At 49.8% G+C, this 27,336-nt stretch overlaps 1 protein-coding gene and 1 pseudogene across 2 annotated transcripts in view; both read right to left on the bottom strand.

Annotated features, from left to right (window-relative positions):
- LOC311618008 (large ribosomal subunit protein uL22-like) overlaps nt 1-27,336 on the bottom strand; it is a 133,360-nt pseudogene that overhangs the window by 51,819 nt on the left and 54,205 nt on the right. The window lies entirely within an intron of this gene.
- On the bottom strand, nt 104-18,389 carry SESN2 (sestrin 2). Its single transcript, XM_084874994.1, has 10 exons — nt 17,898-18,389; nt 9,504-9,569; nt 7,197-7,394; nt 6,633-6,815; nt 6,311-6,523; nt 5,435-5,585; nt 4,818-4,936; nt 4,354-4,544; nt 2,430-2,574; nt 104-1,831 (listed from the first exon to the last, which is right to left on the bottom strand). Exons 1-10 carry the CDS (start codon nt 18,030-18,032, stop codon nt 1,745-1,747), a joined length of 1,488 nt encoding a protein of 495 aa, XP_084731120.1. The 5' UTR covers nt 18,033-18,389; the 3' UTR covers nt 104-1,744.

The following is a 27,336-nucleotide window of genomic DNA, read 5'->3' on the forward strand; positions in this document are numbered from 1 at the left end:
GGGTTGGGGCTAGCAGGTCAAGTCCATGATGCAATCACAACTTCCTGCTAAGAGGTGAACCATGACCCTTAGTTAACAGAAAAAAGAGCCCATTAACAAGCAGTACAAAACAAAACCTCGGTGAACTTTTATTTCTCATTATACAGAACTGGTAGCAAAGCCGAAGACTTCTGCACTTGAACACTGAATACCCCTCCCTGTCCGCCCACAGAACATTTACAGCCATCTGGTCCCCTCCAGACTCCAAACCCAGGCGGGGCCTCTTCCCTCCTGCCCAGCGTCACTGCGGGAGGGCGGGGCGGTCTGAGGGTGCCAGTCCTTCCCCATGCCCGCATGGGTATGAAATGTGGCACACCGACCAGGCTCCTTTCCTGCCCCACCCCAGCGAGGAGGGTCAGAAGCAAGCAGCATGTTGGCCCTCGCCTTTCTTCAGTCCCCTCCTCACCGGCCAGAGAGGAGAGGAGGCACATACTGCCGGAAGAAGGGCTAGGAAGTCATAATTCACAGCTTGTTTGCTATAGAAAGTGCCTGGGGTCAGTCCTTGGCTGTTCCTGCCTCTAAGTAATCCACCTAAAACTGAGGAGAGGGGACAGAATCTGGGTGGTCCTTGGAAGGCAGCCAGGAGACTGACTGCAAGAGTGGGAGTCCCCGGAGGACCTTCCAAATCCTGCTCGATGTGCAGTTCGCTGCTGGCAGGTTGGCCTGAGAAACCCAGGCATGAAAAGTGTCCCTTCCCCTTAGTCTGAAACGGAGGAAATCGGGGTCAAGGAGGTTTGGCAACATAGCCATGGTCACCTGGCCAGTGGCAGGGCCCGAACAACCCTGGGGTCTCCGAGCTCTCCCCCTGGGCCACGTGCCACCGAGAAAGGATCGAGTTTTTGGCAAATATCCGCAGTGGAGCTCGGGAGACAGAAGAGGTGCGAGCTCTGGGGAGAACAGATTGCCCGTCCTCCTGCTCACACCTTTACAGGTGAGGCCCTAAAGAGGTTTGGACTTCATCCATAAAGGACCAAAATACAGAGGATTTATAATCGAATACTCCCTACACTTCAAAAGGCAAAGTGACCAAAAAGCTACTTAAATTCTCTAGAGATAATCTACTTGTTTAATGTGCTTCGTCTCTCTCCTGGGGCCTCACACCACCAGGCGTGGGAGAAAAGGAAATGAAATAGGATTGGGGCCATCAGGAAACAAGGGGCCTTCAGGCTGCCCAACTGAACAGGTTTTTGGGGAGGCGGATGCACAGGCCAGCTGTGACCCTGACTTTCACATTGATGGGTTAATGGCAGGTGAGAGGGAATGGAACTGGATGACGGAGGAAAAGGAGAGCTGCTTGGAGTGTCAGTCCCTGGAGGTGTTTGCCCCTCTCCCTCAGGGGCCAGCCGGGGACCTTTCCAGCCCAGGAAGGCCCAACCTGGAGGTACATGAATCCGAACTCAGCCCATTGTACTTCCTGTGCCTTCTGCCTCTGGGCTCAGGGGTAGGAAGAGGGCATGGCCCCTGGCGATCTGCTAGTCCTCTTCCAGCTCCCAGGGCCAACGCTGAGATCCCAGAGATCCTGTCCTTCCAGTGAGAAACTGTAGGGTGTGGCTTGGGGGCTGCACCTCACACAAAAGCCCACCCCCAGAGTGTGGCGGGCGGGCGTGGACAGAAAGGGATGGGTCTGTCTCCGGACAGAAGAGTTCTTGCAGAGAGCAGGATGCCTCGAGAATTAGCGGCTCGGGGCCCAGGTCCTGTGTGGGAGTCAGGTCATGTAGCGGGTGATGGCACGGAGGGCATAGAGCAGGGCGGCTTGCATGCGGGCCTCCAGAAGCAGCAAGTTCACGTGGACCTGGGGCACAGAGGAGGGCTTGTCAGCAGAGGAGGTCCGTCCTCGCCGTCCCCATCCCTCCCACGCTGCCGCCACCCCTGACCACTCATCTCATCCTTCTATTTCCTAAGGCTCCGAGCGCTGTGGGGCAAGGACTGCTCAGGAATTTCAAGCATCTTCATCCTTGTTGTGACTCATCTCTTTATCCCCCAACGCTAAAGTAAGAGCTGCCACGGAGCACGGTTTCGGGGGTGGAGGTTGACATTCCTTTTCCCATCTCACCCTCCCAGCAATCGAAATGCAGGTGGTGTTTACTCCCGCTGTCAAAGTAAAAAGGCTCGAGGAGGCAGAGTGACTTGCCCAAGGTTCTACTTCTACTGATGACAGCTTATGATTTCAACCCAGATCCTGCTGGCTGCCACGGAGGACCCTGCAAAGCACATTCCCATCTTATGGGCGAGTCAGTGGAGTTTGAAATTACTTCGTGGAGGAGTACTTAAACCCAGTACCATATACTCAGGTATTCTACCTGGCAGTGCAGACTCAGTCTGGCTACCTCATTGGGTCGACCCCTTGCCCTCTCCTGGCCGGGCTTGTCCAGTCCCCCCCGCCTCCATACCTTCTCCGAGTGGCGGAAGTGCCTCCAGAAGAGCCTGTACATCCTCCGGGTGGTCTTCTCTGGGTAGCAGGCCACCGTCTTGATATAGACCTTGAGGTTCCGCTCCAGGAGCTGGTTCACCTCCCCGTAGTCATAGTCATCATACCTGGAGGAAAAGGCCAACAGCATCACTCACCCTCAGCTTCCAGAACTGGCTCCCCTCTTCCAGCCCCACCCTGTGAAAGAAGGAACAGAGAGCAGCAAGAAAAGGCAGAAGGGAGGAAGCAACTAGAAGCTTGGTTCCTCTTAGAAAAATAGCTGATGTCATATATCATAGACCAAGGAATGAATAGAGAATAAGCATGCCTTATTTGGTATCAACTACGTACCATGTGAACATATACTCAAGGAATCCTTAAAACTATTGTACACTACTGTATATAAAGCTATTACATACAGTATCTGTATTCATCGGCCTCGTTTTGTAGATGAAACTGAGATTCAGGGAAGTGAAGTCACTTGTCCTAGGTCACGCAGGTGGGAACGGGTTTCAGCTCCACCTGGCTCCAAGGTCATATTTACTACTTAGCAGTAAAGGCCATGGAAGATGGGACAGGAGGTGAGTGCAAGTATTTTCCCGGGATAAGGGAGGTGGAAAGGGAAAAAGGGAGCTGGTACCCATTGTATAGATGGGCAAACTAAGGCCTGGAGAAGACGACTAAGTTGTTCAAGTCAAAGAACAAGTTGGTGAGCAGTCTAGAAGCTACTCTATCATTCGCCAGTCCTGTGAGCCAGTGAGTCATCTCAAATCGGGGTGGATGGGAAAGACGGGCTAAAAACTGGAAGACAGGCAGTAGACAAGGTACCAGATTAAGGATCATGTTGGAGAATGGAAGATCCTGGGCGTGAGAGCTGGGCGGGAACTAGCTGTGCCTATCCATCCTTGGCCTCCTCTGAGTTAGAAACCTGACAATGAACAGCGGGATGGCAGCCAATTAAGTACAACTCAACCCACCCAGTGAAATATGATTAACAGTTAGGAATACATGGAAATTCACATTTATGCCCTTCTAAAAACTGGGGGATTTTTTTTTTTTTTGGATGCTTGAACTAAACTGTTAAATGAGAAAAGGGAGAAAAGAATCATGGTTCACTAAAATGTGCTAATGTCTGATTAAGTAAAATTAAGTGACACGCAAGAAAATATTGTTTTCATAAAATTATATGTATGTTTTGGTTATTTGTTCATGGAAAACAGACAGGAAGGAAATACTTAACAAGAAGAGGAAAGGATGGTTATCATGGATAGTTTTTATTTTCTTCTTTTTGTTATGTTTTCTAAATTTACTAAAAACCAGGCTGCATCCTTTTACAAACATCAAATATATATATATATATATATATATATATATATATATATATATATATATATAATTTTTTTAAATGAAGTTATAATTTAAACTATACAAAAGCAATTACATAAGAAAGAAAAGAAGCAATATAGAAAAATGTCATAGCCCAGCCTGCGTGGATCAGTGATGAGCATCTACCTATGAACCAAATCATGGTTTGATTCCTGGTCAGTGTGGGGCAGCCGATCAATTATTCCCTCTCATCACCGGTATTTCTCCCTCCCTCCCTCCCTCCCTCCCTCCCTCCCTCTCTCTCTCTCTCTCTCTCTCTCTCTCTCTCTCTCTCTCTCTCTCTCTCTCTCTGATTATATATACAGTTATCTCTATGGAGTGGGATTAAAGTGTTTCATTTATAAAGTTCAAACAGTAAGCACATTTATTATCTTTTGTAATCAGCAAAGAAAAAAATTTGCTTTGAAAAATAGCATAGGCAGGAAGAGAGGAAAAGAAAAAAACAAAAAAGGAAACCACTGTGAGTGCAGACTGAGGACGTGCAGTGCGCACATGTCCTGGATGAGGAGACGTGTGCCTACCTGATGCCGAAGACGCAGTGGATGTAGTTCCAGATGGCCCTGCGGAGCATGGAGGTGTCCACGCCGCTGTGCATGGCCATGGTGTTGTAGGTGAGGCTGTAGGCTGCCTGGAACTTCTCATCCAGCAGCTGCCCACCCTCCGGGTAGAGCCTCTGGATCAGGGAGTAGCCATGGTCTTCCCAGGTATAATCCTGAGAAACAAGAGAAGGGGTCAATAAACGGCCCAAGGCTGGCCAGAGAGAACCCATCCTCTGGAGCACACCTCCCCACCTCACAAATCTAAGCTACTGCTTAGTCTGGGCTGGAGAAGCCAAGAGGGATGCTCTTAGGGCACAGATGGGTCCCTTCAGGATCCAGGGTCTCCCACTTCCCTCAAGGGAGAGAAGGTACTCAACTCTATCACTCAAATCACCCACTCCTTGACTGTAAATCAGGAGCAATGCCAAGACCAGTGGGAGACCCACCTGGGCACGGAAGGTGGGAGGCGCCTGAGTCCCTCGCCGGGTGAAGTCCTCGTATCCGAAAGTGGGGTCTTCTACGAAGCACAGCATGTCTGGGTGTGGAGAGGACTCCAGGATGTCAGCTGAGAGTATCAGAAAGAGGTCACCGTGAGGCCAAGGCATGGGGCACAGAGATCTGCACTCCTGAGTAACCATCAGTGTGGGGCCAGGCCACGCAGCGTCTAAGGCCAGAGAGAGCTCCTCCCTACAGCAGGTGGAACCAGGATTCCAATGGGAGGGGGCGAGTCAGGCCCAGGGTTGAGGCCCCCAGTAATAATAACAGTCATGGCAGTAGTAGTTATTTATGGAGCCACGCATGCCGGGCTGGGCTCCGTGTGAAGAGCTTTGCTTTTCTGTACCATTTACCTTACACATCAATCCTTTATGTGTGAGGAGACAGGCCCCAAGGCAGGAAGTGAGTTATTAGTGGTCCCTCTGACAGGAAGCCTCACACAGGCAGATTCAAACTGAGGTCTGACCCCAACATACAAGAGATGCAGCACACAGAGGTGCCTGCTCCTCAGCAGAGGTGGCAGAAGAAGGGGGCAGGCCCTAGAACCTGGACACCCATGATCCCGTACCCGAGGGGGTCACCAGCAGGCTCTCCGACTTCTCCAGCTCAAAGCGGCTCTCCATCTCCTCCTGAGACGCTCCCTCGTCCCGCAGCAGGCTCTCCTGCAGCTGCCTCATGCGCTCCAGCAAAGCCTCCACGTCCCGCGCGGCCTCGAAGCTCTGCAGGGGAGACCCGAAGATGGCCGTCCGCTCCTCTCCCGGCCACCCCAAGACATTCCACACACCTTTCCCACAGGCCAGGCCTTCTGAACGGCAGCTCACGGTCCATGCTGCCCCAAGGGAAATTTAAGAAGCTCCAGAGTCAGCCTGGCCCAGGTGGCTCATTTGGAGCGTCATCCTGATACACCACGGTTGTGGGTCTGACCCCTGGTCAGGGCACATACAAGAATCAACCAATGAATGCATAAATAAGTGAGACAACAAATAGATGATCCTCTCTCTGTCTGTCTCAGATCAATCAATAATTTAAAAAACACAAAACTACAGAGCAGACATGTCTTCTCTGGGCATCAATTACCCTCACAGGTAAGGGACTTTTAAAATACCTGTATTTTCGAAATAAAACAAACAAGGCCGCCTTACAGAATAAGCAGCAAACTCTGTATTCTGAAAGCGGTAAAAGCCAGGAGACTTTAAATCTTGGCGCTACACGTTGAGGGGCCAGTGACATGGTTCTTTCATCTGGTCCTCACAGCTCGTTATGAAGCAGTGGTCTTTGTCCTCACCGGATAGATGAGGAAGTGGAACTTCAAAGTCAAACAACTTCTCTAAGGCTTATCTCTGGGAGGCGGTGAAGCAGTGGCTTCTGTCTAGGGACGACAGGCCATGCCAGCTCCGCGCGCCCCACCCCCACTCCCACCGCCCATCCCGGGCCGGTGACTTACCCCGGAATTGTTCAGTGAGTCTCTGCTGGGGGGGCTGCTCTGCTCGCTGGGGGGTGAAGGTGCCTGGGGCACAGGGCTGCCCTCCGGGTCCCCCTCGGGGAGGATGCCACAGCCAAACACGAAGGAGGCCAGTGAGTGGCAGTGGGTGAGCAGGACCAGGGCCTGGATGAGCTCAGCCAGGGACCAGCTGTGCTCACCCGTCTTCAGCAAGGCCTGGAGAGGAAAGAAGGCCAGACGTGCTCAGTGCCTGCCCCCGGGCTGGCTGCCAGACCCCAGCCGGCCCCTGTGCTGCCTCTTGGACCTGTCTCTCTACCCACTGTACCTGGATGTGCTCCTTGGTGATGAGCCATGGGCGATGTGCCAGCAACTTGTTGATCTCATTAAGCTTGCGCAACTTCTCAGGGGCCCGGTGGAGGCCAAGCAGCCACTCCGGGTCACCGCCGGTCTGCAGAAACTCGGCCATGTGGGAGCCCACCAGGTAGGAACACTGGTGGCGGGCAGCAGCCTATGGAGGAAAGGGCACACATAGTGTGAGCTTGGGTCATGCTATTCTCTCTGTGCCCCATTCAGCGCGAGTACCCCGTGGAAGGTGACATCCTAGACCTCATTGTTGCCTGAGAGGCAGGAAATTTGGGTTCTAACCCCAGCTCTGCCACTGGCTTGTTGTGACCTTGGGCAGGTCATTTACTCCTTTATGCCTCAGTTTCCCAAGCTGTGGCGCAGGCACTAAAGATGCCTCTTTTCTAAAATTCTATAGTCAAATAAAGCCAGGGCTTTCTCTTCCTCATCTACGGAATCAGTTCGGGAAGTCCCCAGCAAAGAGATCTGGGGACTGAACCCCCCACCAGGTGGCCACCCTAGGAGACTCAGGGTCAGACAGGCTCACCATGATGGCGATGTAGTGGCGCCAGGAGCTGGCCAGGGGCCCATCTGTGTGCAGCAGTAGGTAGTGCAGGCGCCAGAATCTGCTAAGGTAGTCAGGGTGCAGGCCCATCACCACTGCCAGGTTGTCCACACGCCCACAGGACATCAGTGCCTCCAGCCCCAGGTTCTGCTCGAGGCTCTCAGCTCCCTCCTGGAGGACCTGCCAAGCAAAGGTGAGGAGAGGATGGGTTCCCCTCCCGTCCTTCCCCCCAAAGAGACCAGCACATTCATTACAGCGGGATTATAATAGCAAGAAACTGAAAACAACTGTGTTCCAAAAGAGAGTCAGAGAGCTGGGACCGGTTTGGCTCAGTGGACAGAGTGTCAGCCTGCGGACTGAGAGGCCCCGGGTTCGATTCCGGTCAAGGGCATGTGCCTTGGTTGCGGGCACATCCCCTGTGGGGGGTGTGCAGGAGGCGGCTGGTCGATGTTTCTCTCTCATTGACGTTTCTGGCTCTCTGTTCTTCTCAATTCCTCTCTGTGTAAAATCAATAAAATATATTTTAAAAAAAAAAGAGAGTCAGAGAGTAAAAGGTATTTCATTAAGTGATCAAATACTTACCAAATACCTTACATAATAATAACCAACACTTTGATAATGCTTACAAGGTGCCAAGCACTGTCTGAGCACTTTATATGTATTTACTCATTTAATTCTTACAAGTATGAGATAATTCTATTCTCCATTTTTAGATAGAAAAAACTCAGGCACAGAGGTGAAAATACAGTTCTCTCCGGCCTTCATGGAGCTTCGGCTTTAACAGTGCAAAACCGCACAGCCAAGGAGAGTGGGGGCAAAATAGCTGAGCCTTCCCGAGTGCTCTCTCCGCCGAGGGCTGAGTTAGAGCGTCCCCTGCATTATCTCATTGGTTTTTCCCATTATCTGTGCGGTGAACACTACTTTCCCTCCACTGACAGACGAGGAAATCAAGGCCCAGAGAGGTTTCATTCCTTGCTCAAGGTTACAGATCTAGTAAATGACAAAACCAGGATTCAAATCCAGATTGACCCCAAAGCCTATTTCTTTTCTTTATTATAAGAGGAGTGGTTCTTTCTTTTTTGATTTCTGAGAATGGAGAGAGGAGAGGGAAAGGGAGAGGTAGAGGGAGAGAGAGAGAAACATCAATGAGAGAATCATTGATCAGCTGCCTCCCACAAATCCCCCCCCCCCCCCCACACACACACACACACTGGGGATTGAGCCCACAACCCAGGCATATACCCTTGACTGGAATTGCACTCGGGACCTCTCAGTCTGCAGGCCAACACTCTATCCACTAAGCCAAACTGGCTAGGGCAGGAGTGGTTATTTCTAAATGAAAATATAAAATACAAGCACAACACTTGAGCTTCATATTCTGGGCTGCAGACATGAATAACTAGCTAGTGGTTGTTTATTTTCCATTTACAAAGGGTGGAGGGAACTGGGGGCTTAGAATTTGTTAACAGTTCATTAACTACTTGGCCTACATGTTCAGGAGAGAAAAGGGGACAAGGAAACAGTGGTTTCCAAAGAAAAAGAAGAAAACTATTATTTAGAAATTTTCTGTGCATGTGCTTTGAAGGCACCCACACACACCAACTCCACCCTAGAATGTCAGTTCCATGACGGCAAGAATTTTTGTCTGTCTTATTATCTGTGGTGTCCCCAGCACCCAGGACAGTACCGGACACAGATTAATCACCCAACTGCTATCTGTTAAAAACATGGAGAAAAAAAGAATGGATGATGTGACTCAGTAACTGAAAGAGGTCTCTGTTGTAGTAAGTGAGAAAACAGAACAAAACAATAAACTCCCCCCAAAAACATGCTGTAAACTATGACCTTGGTTCTGGATGGGGCGGGAAGAAAACACCAGAAAACAAAGGCAAATGGTTAAGTAACAGTGATCACTTCACAGGGGAGGAGACTCTGAAACATCGGAAAGTTTTTACAATGAACATATACTACTGAAGTAAAATAAAACTTTAATATATGTACAGTCAAGAATGAGAAGATAAACACAGATGGTTCTACCTTCTTGAGGAAAAGTAGGCCTTGTTCTGGGAATCGGACGTTTGTTCATTTCCTAGCTGCGCTATGGCCACTGTATCTCTTTGAGCCTGTTCCTTCCCAGCAAAATGGGGTTAATGGGCCTGCTTCCTAGAGCTGGTCTGAGTCAGGAACCCGAAGGGATAGCTTCAAAACTGCTATTTCAAGAGACACCAACTCAGTGTTCCATGTTCCGACTTCCCAGCGACCAACAATTCCTAACCCTTCCAGGCTTACCTCCTCCACGGGGATGAAGGCGCTGGGCCCGCGAGGGCCCCCCCGAGCCCACCTCATCCTCTGCTCCTAGAAGGAAACACAGCATGGTTAGTTGGAGGTACAAGAGAGGAGGAAAAGGAAAGTGCCCTCTGGTTTTCTCTTACCCAAGGGACTACAGTGAACTTTGAAAACCTCCTTTCTGGTGTAACCTGCACGGAGGAGTCATTTGGGAGATATGCACCCGTCTGGTGGGTGGAGAGAGAGCAAACAAGAGAGGGCTCGCTCCACAGGCTTGGCTCTTCAGAAACTGGGCAGGGACTCGGGAGCCCCAGGGCTGGGTAGGGAGGGCCTGGGAAAGGGGAATACACAGCCACCATCCTGCACATCTCCAGGAGACCACCTTCCTGGCAGCCCCGGAGAATCCATGCAAGAACCCCCTCACTTACATCCGGAAACCAGGTTACCGAGATCCCCAGGATGCAGCTGCAGTCTCTCAAATTGTCATTTCTTCATCCCTCTCACCATCACCACCTCACAGACCGCTACCATCTCTTGTCTGGACTACCAACTACAGGCTCACCAATGATCTCCCTGCCCTATCCTACCCATTCCTCTACCAAACTAACAAAAAAATAATAAATAAAACATGCCCCCTGCCGAAACCGGTTTGGCTCAGTGGGAGAGCGTCGGTCTGTGGACTGAAGGGTCCCAGGGTTGATTCCGGTCAAGGGCATGTACATTGGTTGCGGGCACATTCCCGGTAGGGGGTGTGCAAGAGGCAGCTGGTCCATGTTTCTCTCTCATCGACGTTTCTAGCTCTCTATCTCTCTCCCTTCCTCTCTGTAAGATATCAATAAAATATATATTTTTTAAAAATGTCCCCTGAGCACCAACTCTTAGAATAGGAGCAGACTTAGTATGTGACCTTGGTGGTTTCTAAAGAGGGCAACCTTTCTACAGCCAGTCAACGTTATGTGCAAATCTGATCAACTGGCTTAAAACTCTGTCTCCACCTCCCTTACCTTTGAGATAAGTTAGAGGGAATCTGGCCCACTGTCCTCCCACTAGCCATTCCTTTTGCAGAGCTAACTTTTACAGTCTTCCAGGGCCGGGGAAACTTCTTTCAGACCCTCCTCTGTGATCCCAAATTCCCAGTGCTTTTGCTTCTGGAAACATTGTCTTCTAACTTGTGTGAAGTAGGTCTCCCTACTGCCAGATCACTTTCTGTGGACAGCGGGGCCAGGTCATTCATACTAGCTATGAACTAAGAACACAAAGAAAGCACAGAGGCTTCAAGAGGATCAGCACAGGGCATGCATGGCTGACAGCAGCAGCTCTTCCGACATGCACATATTGGAGCTTCTTTGGAAACCACCAATGATGTACTCATTAAATCTGCTCCTAGGCCTAGAGGTGAGGTTCACAGAGGATGTTTTACTTATTCATTTGCTTTAATAACTGCAAGGGGGGCTCTCAGCACTGGCCTGGCCTCAGAAAGAGTCTACACGGCCCTATTCGGTTTAGCTCAGAGCATTGGCCTGCAGACTGAAGGGTCCCGGGTATGATTCAAGTCAAGGACATGTACCTTGGCTGCAGGCTCAAACACCAGCCCTGGTCAGCAACCAATCAATGTGTCTCTCACATCAATAGTTTCTTTCTCTCTGTTTCTCCCCCTCCCCTTCACTCTCTAAAAATCATGGAAAATTTTTGAGTGAGGATTAAAAGAGAGAGTGAAAGATATTACCCAAAGCAGTTATACCTTCACTGGACAGAAACAGAAATAACTCTCCCCATCTCAGTAAAATCCAGACTTATTAGCAATGGACCTACCTGTCCAGGAACTAAATAACTGCACCTTCCTTCTCAGAGGGTCAAAACGCCCCCGAGGAAGGCAGAGTCGGGGCTCTGAAAGCGGACAGGGAAAGAACAACGGGACCTGGAAGTCCCCATGTGAATAACTCTGCCACTAACTTGCTGTGTGCCCTGAGAAAGGAACCTAAACTCTCTGGTTGGCTGATAACCCAGGTCCCTTTCAGCCCACACTTCTGGGAGCTACCAGGCCAGGCGGGTCCAAGTCTAGCATAGAAACCACCAGAAGCCCCAAGCACTCCTGCTCCCGCTTCCCCTCCCCCTCACCAAAGAGAAAAAGCCTAACAGCTCTGTGTGAGAGATAAGAATTGCTGACTCCACAAAAAGGGCCTCCCCCTCAGGGGACGTGAGGACAGAGAACACCACAGCCAGGTGGGGTGGGGAAGGGCAGGGTGGAACTGGGGTTGGGTGTTGGGGGAAAAGAAGGCCCACTAGAGTGCTAGCGAGGTACAGGGAACAGCCCTGGGAGTCCCATTTCACTCTAAGGTCTGCCCCACGAGCTGTCACCTGTGGGTCTTAAGTGATAAGTCTGGATCCAACAACACTGTCAGCCCTGATGAGGATGAGGATGAAGATCGAGTACAGTAAAAGTTAGGGGCTCTGACAACAACTGCCTAGGCTCCAATGACATCTCCACCATCTCCTACTTATGTGAGCCTCAGTTTCCTCAACTAATAATGGGCTAATAGTACCTGCTTTTACTGGGTAGTTATAAGGATTTAATGAGATAATGCCCTCACCTCAGTACTTCTATCACAGTAAGCACAGAATAGAAATCAGCTATCATTAACCTCGTTTTTTTCAAACAATGATATCTCGACCCAAGAAGTACTCCAGAGTCCCTTTGAAAGCTTTTACAAAATGCCAGTGTGCCCCAGCCGGTCTGGCTCAGTATACAGCGTATTAGCCGGTGAGCCAGAGGGTCCTGGGTTTGATTCTGGTCAAGGGCAGGCATGTTGGTTGCAGGCTCCTTTCCTGCCTGGGCCCAGGCCCGGGCCTGCCCTGGTCTGGCGCATGCAGGAGACAACCAATAGATGTGTTTCTCTCACATCAGTGTTTCTCTCTGTCTCTCCCTCTCTCTTCCACTCTCTCTAAAGTCAATGGAAAAATATCCCCAGGTGAAGATTAACAATAAGGTTCTGCCTCCAGCAATTCTAATTTCATTGGGTGGGCACAGCATAGTTTATAGCTAGGGTGTGTAAGGCAGTGGGCTAAGAGCTTTCCAGGTGAGCCAAAATTAATCTGTGCATTCGACAAATGTTTTTTTTTTTTAAATATATTTTATTGATTTTGTACAGAGAGGAAGGGAGAGAGATAGAGAGTTAGAAACATGGATGAGAGAGAGTCATCGATCAGCTGCCTCTTGCACACCCCCTACTGGGGATATGCCCGCAACCAAGGTACATGCCTATGACCGGAATCGAACCCGGGTCCCTTCAGTCCCCAAGCCGACGCTCTATCCATTGAGCCAAGCCGGTTTCGGCTCAACAAATGTTTTTTGATGTCTACATTTTGGGTAGCAACAGTACAGGAGTAAAAAGACAAAGTCTCAGCTTTCACAGAATTTATAATCACAAATAAACGAATTATGACTAGGATTTAAAATCATAGATTATATGAAGTAAATTAAATAAAGCAATGATGGGGTTGGGGTGGGTGATATGCAATCTTGTAGGCCGAGTGGACAGAGAAAACCACTGAGCCAGGACGAGGTAACTTTTGAGCTGATATCTAAATATCAAATATCTAAATGAATTGATTAGGCAGCAGGGCCAGCATTCCACTCAGAACAGAAATTGCAAAGCTTTGAAGGCAAGTCCAAGTAGATTCTAACCAGTGCTCTGATACAATGCTTCTCTGACCTGGACACCCAGAACTTCAGAGGAAGCAGACAGGGCAGGAGATGCCAAGAGATGATGCCTCCGAATCAGCTCTCCCCTGTTCCCTGGGACAGGGAGTCAATAATAATAATGATGATGATGATGATGATGATGGTAGATAACAACCGTGGCTACCATTGGCTAAGCTTGTATTTCACACGCACTTTAAGGCAGGAACTATTACTAAGGTGCCTGTTTTACAGATGACGAGGAAGGCTCAGAGAGAGTCACTTTTAGTCCCTCAGCCAAGGAGGTAGCAAAGTTGGGACCCAAACCCGGTTCTTCAACAGCAGACACTATTCCCACTCTCTGAACTTCTCAAGGCCTCAGCAGCCCCAAGGCTTTGCATCTGGGGGTCACCAGGATTGAGGAGCTCCTCCTCCCCTGCCCATATCCCCCGAGATCCAGGACCCCACTCACAGCACCTGTCCTCCTGCACCGTTTCTTACCTTGAGGGTGCACACTGGAACCACTTCCCTGTTTTTAACCCCAGTGTCTGGCACAGAGCAGACCGACAGAACTTTCGGCAATGAAGGAGCATGTCAAAGATGGCAGCCCCTCGCCATGGGGGCTGAGCATTTGAAATGTCACTAGTGCAACTAAAACCTGAATTTTAATTTTTATTTATTTATTTTTTTTATTTTTATTTTTTAAATATATTTTTATTGATTTTGTACAGAGAGGAAAGGAGAGAGATAGAGAGTTAGAAACATCGATGAGAGAGAGTCATCGATCAGCTGCCTCTTGCACACCCCCTACTGGGGATGTGCCCGCAACCAAGGTACATGCCCTTGACCGGAATCGAACCCGGGACCCTTCAGTTCCCAAGCCGACGCTCTATCCATTGAGCCAAAGCGGTTTCGGCTGAATTTTAATTTTTAAAAGTTATCAAAATGTAAATAGCCACATGTGGCTAAGGGCTACCATACCGGACAGTGCAGTTTCAGCACACATGTTAAAGGAAGATCCTCTCCCTCACCCCAGGTTATAGATTAAAGAAAGGAAACAGAGGGGGAAGGTGACCTACCACAGTAACACGGCTGGTAGGGGCAGAGGGAAGATCACCGGTTACTGCTCCTATAGTTCCAACTGAGGGGCTCAAGGCAGCAAGAACACTAAGGAGTCAGCCCTCTGGGAGGGTTTCAGGCAAGTTGTGAAAAGAGGATAGCCACCTCAGAGCTCAGTGCCTGCTCCGAATTTAAGTGCTTGCTAAAGGTTAGTCCTTCTATTCGCTTAGGCACTTGTACACAGTTTCCATCTAATCTTCATCAGTTTTGGGGTGGGGGTGGGGGTCTCTATTTTGCACCCGAGGAAAGACTAAGGTTCCAAAGGTTAAGTACTAGATGACAGGGGGCCAGCGTGAGATTTAAACTCAGCCTCTTGAAGTAGCCCCAGCCTTTAGTCCTGGTATCCTATGCACAGCCTGCAGCCCCAGGACTCAGCGACAGACACCTGCGAAGTCACTCTGCCAGCTGGGAAAGGGCAGAGACTCCCCCACCCCCGCCCCATCCCCATCCCCATCCCCGTCCCCACCCCGTGAGCAGCTCCGGTCTGCTGAACTCAGATACATGCCTGGGCTTACACCTGAGAGGGACACATAGCCAAGCAGCCTCTGACCAGCCTTGGGGGAGGGGAGTGTGCGTGTGCCTCAAACTTACCCTGGGCGGGGACTAGGCTAAGAGCTTTCCACCTCTGATCTGGCTGATTTCTCCCAACCAAGTGGAGGGAAATAGGTCCTATTATCCCTTCTTCAGAGACAGCTCACGGGAGCTCTTTCTGAGTCCTGTTCCAAACAAGCACAGCTCAGATCCAACGTCAAAGCCTCACAGTTCACAAGGGTCAGCTAAGCCAGGAGGGGCGAACAGTTACCAGCACTCACGAGGTGCTAAGCACAGTGCCGGGGATGTGGCCTGCGGCGTGTTTCCAGCCCAGCGAGGGCAGCAGACGAGAAATGCCCGAATATACAGCCGTCACACTGACACTGGGATAAAAAGCTCCCACAAAGGAGAAAGGGGCCAGGGAGAGGATATGCAGAGAGGCCTTATCTACTGGGGGGGAGGCCTGCGGACATGATGTTTGAGGAAGTGATTCTTGAGCCTGATCAGAGCCCTGAGCACATACTGCCAAGACCGGAGTGGGCGGCGTAAACCCCTTGAAAGGGTGTGTGAAGTGATGGTGGCTGAGGGGCCCATACAGGTGGGTCTTCCCTTGGACCTCGGGCTTCCAGGCTTTGTAAGTTCCGCACTTGCTGTCTTCTAAGGAACCCTCTTAATGCAGACAACCTCCCAAGGTCCTCTTTAAGAGAAAATACGTAGAGGTTCAGACATCACCCACTTGCCCTCTCAGACCTGTGGCTTCTTCCATCGAAGGGCCACTCCCTCACAGCTTGCCCAGACCGCTTCCCAGGCACGGGCCCTAAGAGGCACGGACCAACTCTCCTCAGCACACCCTGTGAGACTCTGGGGAAGAGATATGAACCGATGACGGCCACATCCTATAAGAGCCAGCGTTTCTGACAAGGTTGCTGTGTCCAGTATTGTGCTTTGGCCTTCGTATTCTCAGCCAATTCTCCCAACAATCCCTCGGAGATGCTATCGGATCTGAAAGGAAGATGCAGCTCTGAGGAGTGATCACTTGGTCACGTTCACACAGCAAGTGAGTGGGAGGGCCAGTCCTTGAACTCAGAGCTCTGCCCAGGTGCTCTTATTGTTATTATTACTATTGCTAAGCCTCACCTGAGGATATGCTTAGAGAGAGGGAGGAAAAATGGATCGGTTGCCTTCCATACAGGCCCTGACCTGATATCGAACCCGCCACCCAGGAATGTGCTCAACCAACCGAGCCACTCTGGCCGGGCTAGGTGCTCTTAATAAATACCACAGCCTGGCTGGTGTGGCTCAGTAGGTTGAGCATCGTCCTGTGCACTGAAAGGTTGCCGGTTGATTCCTAGTCAGAGCACATACCTGGGTGGCGGGTTTGATCTTGTCAGGGCACATACAGAAGGCAACCAATGATGTTTCTCTTTCTCCTTAAAAAAAAATCAATGAAAAGATCTTAAAAAAAAAAAAATTACACCAGGTTCTTAAATAACATTGTTTCATTCAACATTGTTACCAATTAGCCTATGGTAAGGTTAGGTTCCTTATGCATCGTTTTTGCATAGTCATAGAACCTACAGACCATGTTAAATTAGGATTTAACTGTATTTCCATTTTTAAAAATATATTTTTTTATTTACTTCAGAGAGGAAGGGAAAGGGAGAGAGAGACAGAAGCATCAATGATGAGAGAGAATCATTGATACCAGGCATGTGCCCTGACCGGGAATCGAACTGCGACCTCCTGGTTCATAGGTCGATGCACAACTACCCAGCCCTGCCGGCCGGGCTGTATTTTCCATTTTCTCACAAAGAAGGGAGCAGACTCAGAGTGGAGTGGCTTGGTCAAAGTCACACAGCTGAGAATGGCAGAAGCTGGTTTTATTCCCCCACCTGTGGCTCCTAAACCAGGTGGGGAAGGGTAAACAGAGTCACGGAAAACGCAGGGCACACTCATCCACCACGATGCTCAGAGGGGCCCAGCCGTTTGCCCAGGATGGCCGTTTAGTACGAGCAAGTGCCTGGCTCCCAGCCGCAGTGACCCCTGGTGCCACTCTCCAGGCCAGAAAACCGAAGAAACAAACAAAGCTCCCTGCAGTGCCAAGCACGTTCGGAAATCCTAGAGGCGCCCGGGCCAAACAAAATACATGAGCTCCTCTGGGCGGGTAGTGAAGAGAGCGTCTCCATCCTCCCTCCTGGACCTCAATTTCTCCTCCTGTAAAATGGGACTGCAGTGTAGCTCATCCTAGTATTTTGCTAGTTTAGTCCGGAGGACTCCGAGAAAAGGCAAAACCCGAGCCTGGAATCTAATGGGTGCTTTTTATACGATATCCATTATCGATGGCGGTGGTGATGGTGGGGGTGGGGGGTGGGGGTCTAGGGGAGGCGAATTGTCGGAGGAGGCCCAGCCTCAGTCCCAGCCTCCCTGCAAAGGGGGTCCCTGCGAAGCAAACTTCTGAGACCTCAGGCCACTCCGCGCTGGATGTGGGAGCTGTGGCCGGGGTGCTCGCTTCTCCCCAGAGCTCTGGCCGCCGCCGCCGCCGCGTCCCCCGGTGCCGGCCAAGGCCCGGAAGCAACGGCGCCCCCTTCCAAACTGGGGTGCAGGTGGGGGAGGCGGGGGGACGGGAGCGGGGACGCATCCCACCTAGAAGGAGCCGCCCGCCCGCCCGCCGGCCGGCCCGGGGACCGGAGCCTCCGGGAGGAGGAGAGGGCGGGGAGGAGGAGGGTCGGGCCGCCGCGGCGGAGATTTGCCCGGACTTGACGACTCCCAAGGCCGGAGCCCAAACCCCAGGCAGCTGGAGAAGGCTCTCTCTCCGCTCATTGGCCGGGACCCGCGGGGGCCGAGGGCTCCGCACGCCCGGGGGGAGGGGAGGGGCGGAGAGGGTCGAGGCTGCCAGTTGATGCAACCCCGCTCGGGGTTTACGCGCTGCACTCCCCCTTCCCGAGCCGGGGGCGGAGGAAACGGGGGGGCGGAGGGGGGCGGGGGCTGCGCACCGGCTCAGCCCCGGCGAGCCCGGAGCTCGGACGAGGCTCGGGGTTCGAGGGAAAAGTGGCGCGGCCGCTGCTTACCTCCCCGGCCCCCGGGCTGCTGCTGCTGCTGCTGCCGCTGCTGCCGCCGCCGCCGCCGCCGCCGCCGCCGCTGCCCCGGGAGAACGGCAGGTAGCCCTGCAGCTCCGGACGGCACTCCGAGTCCGCGACGATCATGGTGTGCGCCAGGACCCGGCCGCGGCGGGCCGCCGACCCGGGCGCCGGAGGGGGTGGCGGCCGGACGCCCTCAGGAAGCCGGGACCGGGGGCCGCAGGGGAGGTTCTAGAAGCCGGGGTGCCTCTCCCTCTCAGAGTCCAGAACGGCCGCTGCCTCGCTGCACTCGCCTCGCGTCCGGCCCCCGGAGGGCGGGCGGGCGGGCTCGGAAGCCCGGGACTGGCCGCGGCGCGCGGCGTCTCACGGCCCGGGGCGCCCCTCAGGTCCGCAGTGGCGAGCGCTGCCGGCGGACGCGGCGCTGCTCGGCATCCCGGCCGCGGAACTGCCAGCCTGCGCCGCTCTGACACCCGCGGCGCCGCTGCGGTCCCCGGCGGAGGGCGGGGACACAGGAGCCCCGCGCCGCAGCCAATCAGGGGCCTGTTTCCTAGGGGGGCGGGGCGACACCCTCCTCAGGAGCCGGCGGCCCAGCCAATCCGCGCCGGGCAGCGCCCGGGAACTCTGGGAGCTGTAGTCAGCCCCGCACCACGAATGCTGCAAACTTTTGCCAAAGGGTTTTTAGTCAGATTGTTGACTCAATGCCGGACAAGAGTGACAGCCCGGAGAGTCATTACGAGCTGCATGATGAAACGGGACTTCACCGGGGCTGGGCCGTGGAGCCAGGTGTGAAATCCCTCCCAAGTACGTTCTGTAGCTTTTCAGTTCCTGGAGGGACTGGTTTAGGGTTCAGGAGAGGTGGTGCTAATTGTAGAGCCCGATCTGGGCACACCCCTGTACCCCTGGTCTCCGGGAGGGCTCCGCCCTTATGATGTATCAGACACAGAGAACCCACCTTATTTGTAGGGTCTCTGGGAAAGCCTTCCTTCTTTGAAATGTCCTTGGCAACAACCGCCCAGTCCAACTTAGTCCCTATTGCTGCAGGTGTCTCCCCCTAACTGCTCCTTTGAGTCTCGGGTCCTTTTTCCATCCCTGCCATCCGTTTCTAGAAACTTTGTGATAAGGCGGTCCACTGGATCTTTTCTCACCTCTCTGGCCCCCTTTATCCTTCCACCCCTGGAACATGGATACTTCCCTAGTTTGTTTGTATCCCTCATCTATCCAGACATAGTCTCCGTCCTTGATCTCATTCCTTTCCGGCCTTCAACTCTCCCTTTGGGAGAAAGTCTCTTCCACCAGCCCCTCAGCACCTGTAAGCTGATTGAATCTTCCGTGCCCTTCCCACAGATTCTCTTCCTTCACAGTGTTTCTTCAGAGATCCACTTTTTTGTTTCAATTTTAAAGCCATTGTTCACTCTGAATAGAGAATCATGGCTGGAGCAAGTGGACTAAATGACCTACAAGGTCCCCTCTGGGACTTCGGAGTCTAGGCTTCTGATTCCAAAGATGCCCCTTATGGCTTGGTCTCCTGCCTCCAACTTCTTGGAAGAAGGAAATTAATCTCACCCAAGGCACTTGATTTGGATCTCCTTTACAAGACCCGTCACTTTCTACCTTGTATTATAATTTTCTGTGGGCAGGTCTTATCTGACCCTTTGGATTCTGAGTTATTTGAAGATAGGGTCCCACATCTTTGTCTTCTGCCATATGCCACCTAGCCCGATGTTCTGGCTTTAAAGCCTTTCTTCCAGAAGTTCCCGCTGCAAATCTCTGCCTACTGAAATCCTACCCAGCATTCAGTGTCTTCATTCATGTTTGTGGCCTGAGTGAAGGCTTTGAAACGCCACTTCCAACCGAAAACATTGCTTCTTCAGCTCAGCTCAGAGTCCTCTCTCCCACTCCTCAACACATTGTTTCTACCTCTTTATACCACTGGTCTTCAACGTGATGCAGCTTCTCTCTGACAATGGAATATGTTACTGACCACTTTTCAAAGGGAAAAAACTTCCGCTTACTTAGAAAGGTAAAACTTAGCATCGGGGTACTATAATATCTTCTTCTGACTCTACTAGGCTGTGCCAGAGCTTATTTATTTAGTTATTTTGAATATGTCCTATTAAAAGGCTAATATGAAAATTGACCGAATGGCTGAAGGACTGGTTGCTATGATGCACAATGACCACCAGGGGGCAGACCCTCAGCACAGGAGCTGCCCCCTGGTGGTCAGTGCGCTCTCACAGGGGGAGCGCTGCTCAGCCAGAAGCCAGGCTCACAGCTGGAGCGCCAGCGGCAGTAGCAGGAGCCTCTCCCATCTCTGTGGCAGTGCTAAGGATGTCTGACTGCTGGCTTAGGCCCGCTCCCCATGGCTGAGTTTATTCCTCCCTCCCCTATGACTAGTATTTTTTCCCCTAAATATATTTTATTGATTTTTTTATAGAGAGGAAAGGAGATAGTTAGAAACATCGATGAGACAGAAACATCGACCAGCTGCCTCCTGCACACCCCCTACTCGGATGTGCCCACAACCAAGGTACATGCCCTTGACCGGAATCAAACCTGGGACCTTTCAGTCTGCAGGATGACGCTCTATCCACCGAGCCAAACCGGTTAGGGCATGACTAATATTTTTGGTTCAGTAAGGACCTCTACTTTCTGTTGCCATACTTTCTGTCCTCTTGCATCAGCCATGCTGAGGCCACTCATTGACCAAAGCTTTTATTATTATTCCTCAATCACATTCCAGTCCTGAAGCTGCGTCTACATTGCATTTGAAATGGTTTTTGTTTCCTCTGCTTCAGACCCTCTCGGATTTTAACTCTACTGGAAGTCTCTTCTGTTTTGTGTTCATTCTTTCTGAATTAATTTTATAATTCCAAATTATGGGTCGCTTTGCTATAATGACTTTGTCTCTGACCATACCTGGGGCTCTGATTTATCACCCATATGTAATTTTCTAAGCTCTTCTCTGTTGTTCTCAACACCCTTCCCCCTACCCTCTCAGAATACAATTCCTGCCTTGGGGGAGCTTTCAGGGAAAAAAAAAAAAAAAAAAAAAAGCCCAACTCCTACAGGTTTAATAAAGCCAGAGCGGACTAACCCTCTGTGGCTCATTCACACATTCAGCCATTCAATCACTCATTAAGCAGGCATTGTGGTAGATGCTGAGGGAGGTCCTCCTGCGCTGACAGGTGCTGAGCTGAGGAGCTACACAATTAAAATTGAAATCGTCCCCTGGAGTTGTGCTCCAGGAGGCAGAACAAACAGACTCTCTGAACCAGAGCCAACTATCTCTTAAGAGAACTGCCCCAGGAATCCTGGTTTTTAGCTGTATGACTGAAAGAGAATTCTTTTTTCCAGCTCTTAGAACCTGTTTTCTCATCTGTAAAACAAAGGAATTGGAAATGAGCTCTAACCCTAGAGCCACTGTGGAGAGGACTGGGCAATGCATAGAATTCGGTTTAATTGATTATATACTGGGGACAGAAACCGGGTTTCAAAAACAAAAACAAAAAAACAACTCACCCCTCTTAATAAAAACAAAACAAATCAAATACAAAAACCGACCAGCTGGGTGCTTTGGATAATTCACTATGAATTTAGGTTGGCTTTGTCGGCTGAATGAATCCTTAGCGCCCCCTGCAGGCAGGACTGTGCTAAGCTCAGAACGGACTGGGAAGAAGGGCGGCTTGAGGTGCCCCAAACCGCTTTGAGTTCATAGGATTGTCAGGTCCCATATCACAGCCTGCAGGTCCTGAAAAGTGGCCAGGCCACAGCTAAGTGAAGATGGTGTGGATGCTGAAGATTTCCTGCTTCCAGGAGGGACCAGACCGGACTCCTCAGGGACCTTCCAGCCTGAATGCATTCCCATTGTTTTGGCTTACTCCTGCATTTCATGAGGTCCAGAGAGAATAACTCATATGTCCAAGGTCCTCAGAAAGCTGGTCACAGAATGGAGACTAGAACCTTGGGCTCCAGACCCCCAAGTCTAGGGCCACGGATAAAGGCTGCCCCAGGAGTGACACAGAAGGGGATGTAGGTCCTCTAGAAGTGGAGAGGGGGAACTAGAGGAAGGGGTGAAAATATGGGGGGAAAAGTGGGGGGAAAAGAAAGAAACAAACAAAATATGGGGGGTGAAAGTGGGGGGAAAATATGGGGGGGGAAAAGTGGGGGGAAAAGAAAGAAACAAACAAAAACAACAGACGGGGTAGTCCCGGCCCCCTCCCACGAAGGCGGGGCCGGGAGAAAGAAGGGGCGGGCCTCCAGGGTGACACCTTTCCTGGAAGAACAATTCTCTTTGTTCCCGCGTCTTCCTCTAGTTCCCCCTCTCCACTTCTAGAGGACCTACATCCCCTTCTCACACACCCCGAGGCTGTCCCTGGAGCAATGCCCCTGGCTCCCACCACCCTTCCCAGCCCACCTCTTCCTACCTTTAAGATCCCCCCCCCCCCCTAAAAAAAAAGTTGCACTTGAATTAGGATATCAGAGCTGAAGGTTTTTAGCTGTGTGAACCTGCGGAAGTCACATCACCTCTCGGAACGTGTCTCCTGTGTAAAATGGGGCAATCCACTGGGGCTGCTGTGAGGATGAGCGCTAATGCACACAAATCCCTTAACAAGGCTTGATGCAGATCGAGTGCTCAATAAACTAATTATTATTATGATTATTTATATTGTTGCTGTTATTTGAAAGGACCTAACTTAGTGCGGGACGACAGTGGGTGTTCAAGAAAGGTGATTATAACCATTAATGTGGAAGAGTTTGAGGCACGGAGCCTGGCAAGGAGCAGGAACTGAATACATAAACTTGCTTTTTTCACCCAAAGGCTCCCAGTACGTTGGCGCTCGCTCTCTCTCTCTCTCTCTCTCTCTCTCTCTCTCTCTTTCTCTCTCTCTCTCTCTCATTGTTGACACTATTACAGATGTCCCCAATTCTCACCCCCGAACCCCCGCCCCCCTCTCGGTGATGTCTCTCCGGAGGAAAGGCTGCACCACTTGTTTTTGCTCAGCAACAGGCTCCTCTTACGTAAGCCGCCCGGGCCAGTGAGCAGGAGGAGGGGCGGGGCTGCCCGGCAGCCAATAGCGGCCCGCAGCGGCGCAGGCCGGACCCTCGCCGGTTTCCAGGCGCTGGAAAAGCTAACCCGGGAGGAGGCTTTGGGGGCGGGGCTTGTCTCCACAGGCTCCTGGGTCTGCCTACCAACCCGGCTCTGATTGGTGCGGACCCTGGAGGCCCGCCCCTTCGTCCTCCCGGCCCCGCCTTCGTAGGAGGGGGCCGGGACTACCCCGTCTGTTTTTGTTTGTTTGTTTGTTTGTTTCTTTCCCCCCCACTTTCTATTTTTTTAAAAAAAATTTTAAATGAAATTTTGGTTATAATTTAGTTTTTCCCTTCCAAGTTATGTGACGTGTATTCTTTAAGAAAATTCGGGGTATACAGGAAAGCATAAAGGTACAGAAGAGACGACCGGAATATTTTCACCTTTTGTGTTTTTTAGTGTGTTCCAGGCTTTCGGACTTAAAAGCTAGTATTACACTTGCGCTATTGTAAAAGCGTAATCCTGGAAGCGACCGAAATGCCCATCAAAGGGGACTGGCTGGAGTGATAAACAGATTCGTCCTCACAATGAAACATCACGCAGCACAGAAACGGAGGGACGTAGCTCTATGTGAAATGAAAATGTGTTCAGGATTTAATATTAGGTTAAAACAAGAAGCAAGTTGCAGGATCATACATATAGAGTGATCTCAAAAACATATATGTACATGATTATACAGAGGCAAGAAAAGTCTGGAATTAACGGGCAGTTTGCAACAAATTGTTAGCATCCGGTTACTTCTGGGGTGGAGGGGGATAGAGAAATTGTAAAAGTTTTTATTTCTATAATATTTCTGTTTTTTTAATTGACCCTAGAGAGAGGGGAAGAGAAAGAGAGACACATCAATCTGTTGTTCCATTCGTGGTTGTATTTACTCTGTTTTGCTTTTTAAAAGAACATATATTTTTATTGATTTCAGAGAGGAAGGGGGAGAGAGAGAGAGATTGAAACATCAATGATAAGAGAGAATTGTTGATTGGCTGCTTCCTACACGCCCCAAACTGCTTATAAAAATCGAGCCTGCCAAAGGGACTAAATAGGTACTTTTCTTTTTTTAAAAATATATTTTATTGGTTTTTTACAGAGAGGGATAGAGAGTTAGAAACATCAATGAGAGAGAATCATAGATCAGCTGCCTCTTGCACACCCCCTACTGGGGATGTGCCTGCAACCAAGGTACATGCCCTTGACAGGAATCGAACCTGGGACCCCTCAATCTGCAGCCCAACACTCTATCCACTGAGCCAAACCGGTTTTGGCTAAATACCCTGTTTTCCCGAAAATAAGACAGTGTCTTATATTAATTTTTGCTCCCAAAGATGCACTAGGTCTTATTTTCAGGGGATGTCTTATTTTTCCATGAAGAAGAATACGGTACACATTTATTGTTAAATGAAAATAAAGGAAATTTATTACCTGTATAAGGTATGGTAGTACGGTAGTTGTCAACACAAACTAGACACACTGTGAATCCTACAGTATCAAGAATTTACTCATTTATTCAATGACAATCATGTCATCATCTTCTGGAACATCATCATAACAATCCAATTCCTGAATTTCCTGGTGAATTTCTTGTGACTCCATTTCTTTCAGAATCAGTGGACCAAATCTCTCATGTTTAGCTTAGGGGGGCCTTATTTTCGGGGGAATGCCTTATATTTCACTCAGAAGGAAACCTGTAAGTAGGTCTTATTTTCGGAGGATGTCTTATTTTCGGGGAAACACAGTAGGTGCTTTTCAAAAGAGGACATACAGAAGGCCAAGAGACTGTATGAAAACATGCTCAAAGTCATTAACCATCGGAGAGATGCAAATCAAAACAACAATGAGGTACCATCTCACACCTGCTATCATCAACAAATCAACAAACTGCAAGTGCTGGTGAGGATGTGTAGAAAAAGGAACCTCATGCAATACTACTGGTGGGGATGAAGATTGGTGCAGCCACTGTGGAAAACAGCCGATCAATGATTCTCTTTCATCATTGACGTTTCTATTTCTCTCTTCCTCTCTCTTCCTCTCTGAAATATAAAAAATATATCCATTTTTTAAAAATTTAAAATAAAGTTGCTTCTGTGAACATTATTGATGCCCGTCTTATTCAGCTCTGGCTACCATAATAAAACATCAAAGACTGGGTAGCCTAAACCAGTGTTTCCCAACCTTCTCTCATGATGAGAATCACCTGGTGGAGTTGTTAAAACACAGATTCCTGAATCCCAACTAAGAAGTGCTAAACTAGAATTTTTGAGAACATATAGGTAAAATTGCATACCTAACTTAGTGCTCTGTATATAACATCTGTGTTAGAGCACTAGTTAAGTAAAAAAATTTTACCTATATGTTCCCAAAAATTCTAGTTTAGCACTTCTTAGTTGGGATTCAGGAATCTGTGTTTTAACAACTCCACCAGGTGATTCTCATCATGAGAGAAGGTTGGGAAACACTGGCCTAAACAACTGAAATTTATTTTGTCGCAGCTCTAGAGGGGAAAGTCAGAGGTCAAGGTGCCAGCATGGCCGGGTTCTGGTGAGGGCTCCCTTACTGGCTTGCAGGTGGCTGCATTCTTGCTGAGTCCTCACATGGCAAAGAGCTAGCAAGCAAGTTCTCTGCAGTCCCTTCTTACAAGGTCACTAAGCCCATGATGAGGCCCCCATTTCCGTGTCTTCATCTAAACCTAATCACCTCCCAAATACCCTGTTTCCAAACCCATGCCTCTGGGGTTAAGGCTTCAACATACATATTTTGGAGAACACAATTCAATCCACAGCAATGCCTGTAAAGGGCCTGGTGCTATGCTTGGGGTGGGGACCAGGGCTGAATATAATACCCCAAATCTGACAGCCAGGATCACACAGATGAAGAAGATAAAAGCAGAAACAGAAGTAGCTCAGATAAGCCCAGACACCTTAAAATAGTCTGACCAAGTAAGTCACCATCGGCCTTAAGACTCTTCATGGCTCCCATTGTCCAGGCTGTGTATGGTCATTCAATGGGTCCTATTTGGTCTGCTGATATAAGCTGTTCAGTCCTCTGGGTTCAACGAAAAATAGGATTAGTTGCTAAGGTTTTCATATTAGGAGAGTTGACATAAATTCCCCAACTTAGGAATTTTCTTAGAAAAAAGGAAGATGTATGAACACTGGGTTTGCATTCCTGGGGCCATTGGTGGGACTAAGTAGCTGAACCTGTCTTTTCCAGTTTTTAGTTCCCATAATAATAACACACACAGACCTCTTTGACTTACTTTATCTGCCTGGCTTCTGTAGGAACCTGAGTGTGAAACCCCTGAATGGGGTCAAGACTATTTAACAAGGCATTCAAAGCCCCGATGGTCCTGTGCCTTCCCTTTCATCCGAACTTCCTTCTCTTGCTCAAACACACTGTTGCTCAAGATCAAAGGGTAAGGCAGTGACAGAACGGAGATTAGAACCAGCCTTTCTCATCTCGCTACCCAGGCACTTTTAACTACCTCATTTGGTTCTTTACTCATTAACTTGAGGTGCTTATTTTTCTTGATAAGACCAGGCCAAAGTCAGCCAATTTGAATAAAACCAAATGGAATGAAATGTCCAGAGGTGGACATTTTTGCTACCAGAAGTTCAGTCTCCTATATGGCTCTCCTGAGCTTCTCACTCCCCTTCCTCACTGTGTCCCAACTTTCTGGCCACTTGGCTGTGTTTTGGCCATGCTAAAAACATCTCAGGTTCTTTGCCTTTGCTAGTGGACTTCAGCTTGGAACACTTTGTACCTTCATAGCTTATGCTAATGTAATCTGTAGGCCTCAGCCTATCAGTTCACTCTATAAGGTGATCACCTTTTCAGATCACACTATATAACATAGTTCACCTCTAGCCACTTTATGTCCCTTTACCCAACTCTATTTCTTCTTTCACCTAACATGTATACTTATTTTTTTTTGCCTCCCTCACATTATTGAAGCTGTATGAAGGCAGGATTCTGTTTTGTTGTTGTTGTATTCCTGGCACCTAGCAGTCCTGACACAGTAGGCATTCAATAAATATATACCAGCTGAAGCTGGTGTGGCTCAGTGGATGGAGCGCCGGACTGCGGATTGAGGGGTCCCGGGTTCGATTCTAGTCAAGGGCATGTGCCTTGGTTGCGGGCACATCCCCAGTGGGGGGTGTGCAGGAGGCAGCTGATCGATGTTTCTCTTTCATCGATGTTTCTAACTCTCTATCCCTCTCTCTTCCTCTCTGTAGAAAATCAATAATTTATATATATATATATATATATATATATATATATATATATACACACACACACACACATACACACACACACACACACACACACACACACACACACCAGATGGGTTGT

This window comes from Pipistrellus hanaki (assembly GCF_964339955.1).
Source record: "Pipistrellus hanaki genome assembly, chromosome: 2".
Taxonomy (NCBI): Eukaryota; Metazoa; Chordata; class Mammalia; order Chiroptera; family Vespertilionidae; genus Pipistrellus; species Pipistrellus hanaki.